The 6745-nt window shown below is 41.8% G+C and overlaps 1 protein-coding gene across 2 annotated transcripts in view; it reads left to right on the top strand.

The window, feature by feature from the left end:
• The window catches only part of CDH3 (cadherin 3), a 117806-nt gene that overhangs the window by 6975 nt on the left and 104086 nt on the right, over positions 1-6745 (top strand). For both annotated transcript variants that reach the window (XM_070388111.1, XM_070388110.1), the window contains exon 3: positions 1164-1232. In XM_070388111.1, coding sequence (XP_070244212.1) covers positions 1164-1232 — 69 coding nt within the window. The remainder of the gene's footprint in view (positions 1-1163; positions 1233-6745) is intronic.

Genomic DNA, 6745 nt, shown 5'->3' with positions numbered 1-6745 from the left:
TCCCCCAATTTAATTTTACTCTAAAGTATGAATCCATTTATCTCTTGCCATAAAATTTGCCTTTAAATCAGTTAAGGGAATCAGCATATAGCAGATCATTTTGTGTGCCAAGGAAATTTTCATCATAAAAAATTAACAGTTTTGGCTCTATGGTGCTTTTCCATCAGTAAAGCATGAGGTAAACGTCAGGAGCCCACTCTAGTCATTAATATCCCTTAAAATCTCCCATGGACTGTGCTAAAGGAATTTCCAGAATCTTTGTTCATTCACTGGCACCAGTAGTGCAGATAAACTTGGGAGCAACTGTGGAAATTGACACCTTTCATGAAAGAGCCTCTGCCCCTGCCCCCAGGATAAGCAGATTTTTCCATCCTAATGATGAATCATGGGGAGGAGTGGTAAGGGTTGGTGTTGATATAGTAATCCTTTCTTACTGGTTTCTCTGCATGCCAGGTAGCAGGAGCTATCCTTTTTGTCTCATCCTGGATAACGTCATGCAGCTCCGAAACATCCTTCTAATCCTCTGCAGGAAAAATGTGTGTGGGGTCAGAAATGTGGGATGTCTAGCCCAGTGCATTTATCACACATGAAACACGATGGGTTATTCTGTAGCAGATCTGTCCTCCCAAGACTTCTGTACTGTTCAGAAATACCTTTTCTGTGATGTTCACCACTTAGTTCTTCGTGCACACACAATGCCAAGACATGCCTATGCTGTCAGTAATACTACTCAGAACCTCCTCCACTGATTGGCTTCTTATCTGGGAAGCCTATCAGAAACTCTTTTTGCTTTTGTTTGGGGATCCCCATGGTGGACTGTTTGCAAGAATGGCATGAATTGTAATCAGTTGAGTGCAACGTAACTGTTACGGAAGTTTATAAAGACTTGGTTCCAGGATACCTAAAGGAGACCACTGGTTTGTGTGTGGAGTCTGGCCTAGATCCAACCAGTCCCTGAATCTCAGCACATCATCATTGGCAGGGGGAGCCCAGGATGTATGTATGAATGGAGGATTGCTTAGTCCCAGCAACCACACACCATGCATTTACGAACACCGAGCTTTCTAGGCAATATGAATTACTTCCTTGGAACATCATTGTATTATTTCAATAAATAGCCTTCTTCATTGAATGGGAGTCAGTTTGTCTTTTTCCATTTTCAGAACTTGGCTAAGATTAAAGAGTGATGCATCAAAGGAAGAGGGATTAACTGCTAAACTCATCACATCCAGGTGAGTTAATAATAGCATTTACTGAATGCTTACTTCTTGAAGACACTGCTAAGTACTTTACAGCCATCATTTCATAATCCTTACAGCTCCCCTAATAGGTTTTGTGGTATCTTGTCTTTGCCCAGCTTTTGCCCCGCTCTTTCTCTTGTAACAATCCCTACTGTACTGACCACAAGAACACAAGTCAGGACATCCAGGAGCTCAAAGATAATTTCAGGGGCTGTTGAGCCAATTAGAGTCTTTGAACAGAAATTTTTTTAAAACAGACTTCAGCAAGGATACTTTGATTTGAGGTTGCTAGGCTGGTAAGGTGAAGGCCTAAAGTTGCTTGGAACCTGATTCCTTACCAGAGAGAGCAGGTCTGCTGTTGTTGTGGAGGATGAGGTGACATGATGGTATTCTCATTTCTCATTCCTAAAGTCCCTGGACTGGATTCAATTTCCGAAGCTTTTCCTGGGATTCAGTGGGTTTCCCACGACCAGTGGAATGATTCCCCTTTTGTTGTATATCTGTTTCTTGCATTGAAGAAACAGTGTATGTATTATATCTTTGTTTTCTAATGGGGAGAAAAACCCAGAGAGATATCAGACTTGGAACCCAGAACTGCCTGACTGCAAAGGCACAGCTCTTAACCTCTAGTCTTCATCATGTCTTCAGAGCCATGTTATGTTCAAGGAGCTGCATATAACAGGCTTTTGAGGGTGAATGGAAGAAGGGATATGGTGATAGTTTAAATCAGAGACCCAAGTGGAAACAAAATGAAGGACCTTGGAAGGTTTTTCTTGACTATTTCAGTAAATTAAGTCCCCCCAATTCACCCACAACCTTCACCTCTTAATATATCAGTTATTTGTATTTGCCTGTACTATAGATAAAATCTTGTATCATACTTAAATAAAAAACCTTCTTATAAATGTTTTCATGTTGCTATGTAGTGTCATGATCCCCTTAAGAAATCCACTACTATTGCAACAATATTTGGGTAGTTTGGGGCATTGGTTTTATAATAATGACATTGAATACTTATTATACCTTTTGAAGCACCCTTGCCTTTTTATTTCCATGGAATTTTTTTTCTTAAAATACCCATAGTGAGATAAACATCTAAAATGGGGTTACTGTGTCAGCATGTATAGATAAGTATAACCAGATGGTGTGAGGTTCATATAAGAGTGAACTGGATATAATAGTGCAGGAATAATTGTCCCAGAATTACAAAAGAGAAACAGGAGAAAACCAATCTTCCACTCCTGCTGCCTGGGTATGTGTGGGGAAGGCCCCAGGGCAGGCATTATGTCCTACAAAGCCTCTTGCATTTCTCTATGCAAGGGTGGATAAGAAAACAATTATTCTGTTATTAGGTATACTGATGCTAGTGCTCAGGTCTTTATAGCTACAGTGGGCTTTGATAGATACTGAACTAGTTAATTCCTTTTTTGTTAAAATGCAGATGTCACATCAGGGAAGGTTTTAATGACTTTACCATGATTTGTACTTTTGATTGATTGGTTTTTCTCCCAACCCTGAAGTAGATGGTGAGTTCCAGGAAGGCAGAGTCCACATCATTTGGCTAACTTTTTTTGTTCCCTTGCTATCACAATGCCAGGGACACAATAGGTACTTAATGTAGTCTTGTTAACAGTACAGTGGAGATGTGTTGATAGTCAAAGAAGATTGGCTTTTCAAAATGAAAAGATGTTCTATCTTGAAATCAGAATACTGCAAAAGAAAGCAGTGAGATATTATTTCATATTCATTAGGCTGGCAAAAAGTTTGAAGTCTGGCAGGGGGAAAATGAGAATATTTTGTTGGCAGTATAAGGGAAGTTCCGTATCTTTCCTTGCTCTTAATATAGGACTTACAGTGCTCTGTCTTTGGACCTCTTTTCTTTTTCTACAGTCCCCCTCACTGGGGCTTTTATCCAGACTGAAGGCTTTAAATACCCACTTGAAAATTTTATCTCCATTCCAAGATTCCATACTCATAACCAACTGCCTGCTTGACATCTCCACTTGGATTTCTAACAGACATCCCAAATTTAATATGTCCGAAGATGAACTAACTCACGATCTCCCCATCCCAATCTCATCTTTTATCAAGTTCCTCCCTCAAACTTCCCATCTGAGAAAAGGTAACCCCAGTTGCTCAAGCCCTAAACCGGGTAACCATTTTTGATTCCTTTCTTTCACATCCCACATCCAAGGTTCATTAAGTTCTGTTTGCTAACTTGCAGGATCTATGAAGATGGCCATATCTTGTTGCTTTTCACTCTTTATGGAATCCTCTTCCCCTAGATATCACTTAGTTTGGTTCTTCACCTCCAGCAGATATTTATTCAGTGAACCCTTTCTTGACTATTGTACCAAAATAGCTATTTGTGAGAATTCCCTGGCAGTCCAGTGGTTAGGACTCTCTGTTTTTATTGCTGAAGGTACAGGTTGAATCCCTGCTCAGGGGAACTCAGATATCACAAGCTGTGTGGTGTGGCCAAAAAATAATAATAGTAAAAAACCAGTGCCCCTTCATGGCATACTCCCATCTCCCTTCCCAGCTTCATTTTCTCTACAATACCTACCACCACCTGACATAGTAAATATTTTACTTCCTTTTTATATGCCCTTCTATTTTGGGGGGGGGGATCAGGTCAGATCAGATCAGTCGCTCAGTCATGTCCGACTCTTTGCGACCCCATGAATTGCAGCATGCCAGGCCTCCCTGTCCATCACCAACTCCTGGAGTTCACTCAGACTCATGTCCATCGAGTCAGTGATGCCATCCAGCCATCTCATCCTCTTCTCCTCTTGCCCCCAATCCCTCCCAGCATCAGAGTCTTCTCCAGTGAGTCAACTCTTTGCATGAGGTGGCCAAAGTACTGGAGTTCCAGCTTTAGCATCATTCCTTCCAAAGAAATCCCAGGGCCGATCTCCTTTAGGATGGACTGGTTGGATCTCCTTGCCGTCCAAGGGACTCTCAAGAGTCTTCTCCAACACCACAGTTCAAAAGCATCAATTCTTCGGCGCTCAGCCTTCTTCACAGTCCAACTCTCACATGCATGTATGACCACAGGAAAAACCATAGCCTTGACTAGACGGACCTTTATTGGCAAAGTAATGTTTCTGCTTTTGAATATGCTATCCAGGTTGGTCATAACTTTCCTTCCAAGGAGTAAGCCTCTTTTAATTTCATGGCTGCAGTCACCATCTGCAGTGATTTTGGAGCCCAGAAAAATAAAGTCTGACACTGTTTCCACTGTTTCCCCATCTATTTCCCATGAAATGATGGGACCGGATGCCATGATCTTCGTTTTCTGAATGTTGAGCTTTAAGCCAACTTTTTCACTCTCCACTTTCACCTTCATCAAGAGGCTTTTTAGTTCCTCTTCACTTTGCCATAAGGGTGGTGTCATCTGCGTATCTGAGGTTATTGATATTTCTCCCGGCAATCTGGATTCCAGCTTGTGTTTCTTCCAGTCCAGCATTTCTCATGATGTACTTGTAAATTTTATTGAAGCATAACATTCTTAAAGTACAAAAATAGGTGAACAGCTTGATGGTTGAGAACAGCAACTTACATATCTTTCTCAGTGCCCTTTCCACAGTATAGGAGATAACGCAAATGTTTAATGAATGGTTGGACTGCATGTACATGTACTAACAAGGCTAACATCAAAAACAATTGAAAATAAAGTTACAGAGGGATTATATACAATGTGATAAAGCTTATTAAAGGTCCGTATCACCTTTTTAAAAATCAATTTGCGAAGTAAAGGTAGGAAAGTATTAAAATATCAGCTTTAGAGTGGTGGTTTCCTCTGGAGTTAGAGGGGAAAGGGATGGGAAGGGATAAAGACAGACAAACTTTTATAGTTTTTTTTTTAATAAAACTCAAAATATTTGTTAAAAGAAGGTGATGCATATTTGTTGTATATGTGTCTCTGAATTTTAAACTCTTTTACAGTTAGTTTGCCTCCCTGCTCTTAATCTGGTCCCTCCTCACACACAACCAAGCTGGGGAATCAAGCTTGGTTCCCCCTTGGTATCATCAACCTTTGCTGACCTATTCAGCATGCCTGAAGGATTTAGGAAAAGGAATAATGGGCAATCATGTTTCCAAGGATGGGAAGTTGATCCAGGCCCAAGAAAGGGATGTCTCGGTACTGTCAAAATCAAAGCAGTTTCCACTCTCTAGAAATGCCATTTGAGGGAATAATTAAAAAGAAGGGGAGGACAGGGGAGCAGAGGGCTTCCTATAGATAAGCAGCATAAATGATTATTGGCAGGTGTTGGTGGAAAGAAAGAGCTAATTTTTGCTAGCAAATTTTAGTGAAAGCCTTATAATTTTGGAAAAAGTTTTTTTTTTTTGGTAAACATTTTAATGGATAAAGGAGCCAAGAAATTTGGACCTGATAACATAGATGGAAGCCAACATAGATCGTATTTTATTCTTGTACGACCAGATAATTTTTAGCTGTAATGATTAATGGGGTTTTTGTTTTACTAAAACAAAAGTGCATTAAGGAACTAGCAGTTACCAGTTCTCAAATTTTAATATTCATTTTCAAAAGTTAAAGAGTTGTCACAGGGTTTTGGCATGGATTTTTCTGTTAGCTTAGAATTGCTGCTAAAGTCTGAAAGATGAAAAATGTCATGTTCCCCTACATTCTAAAGGGCACCACAAGAACTGGGCACATGCTCTCCACAGGATTCATTAGGAGGTAGGAGATTCACAGCCTCTCACTCCTAGGGCCCGACTGACATGTAACCACGGAACAGAGTCGTATCCAGAGGAGACGGTACCTCTGGTCATAGCGTGAGGCCTCTATCCCTCCCCATGCATGGTGCTAAGTATATCAGGCACCAAAAGGTATTAGGGGCATCTGAAATCGCTGGAGCTTATGTCTTTATCTCCAGCAAAACCACAGGCCCACTACGCGGCTACTACCCCCAGTTCTTAGGAGAGCTCGCCATGCACTCATGTCGTTTGTATTTGGTGGTAAGGCGGTGGGAGTAATCTAACACCGATAGGTGCCTGCCACAGTCTGGAGATTTCTGAAGGGGCGGGGGGCGGGGGTGTGTGTGCTGCTGGAGTAAACTCTACCCACTGAGTGTGAAGCCCTCTGAGGGTCCGCCTTTGTGTTGTTCGTAGGCGGAGTTCGAAACTGAGTGTCAGGGGTCAGACAAGCCGGCTCTCTCCTACTTCTTTGCCGTCAGCGTTTAGAAGACCAGGATTTCAGTGGATCTTGGGTAGGGTGACTGTATGTAGTGCGTGTTCACTCGTTATTGATCCACTAAACCAGGACCATTGAGCTCATTCTCAAGGGGGAGCTAACTAGATGGGAAGCTGGGATTGTGCTGGCACACCGGGACATGTGTTTATTCTGTGCATGAGCTCACCCAAAGAAAGAAGTTAGACGGTGGGCAGGAGCCATTGGACTGTGTCCCAGGGGCTACCCCACCAAACTCGCGTGTGACCCACCTGGAGAGGGGTTGGAGGTGAGGACTGAAGTAGACCAC

This window comes from Bos mutus, chromosome 18 (genome assembly GCF_027580195.1).
Source record: "Bos mutus isolate GX-2022 chromosome 18, NWIPB_WYAK_1.1, whole genome shotgun sequence".
Taxonomy (NCBI): Eukaryota; Metazoa; Chordata; class Mammalia; order Artiodactyla; family Bovidae; genus Bos; species Bos mutus.
The sequence above is the reverse complement of the archived record's forward strand: the minus strand, read 5'-3'. Positions and strand labels throughout refer to the sequence as shown.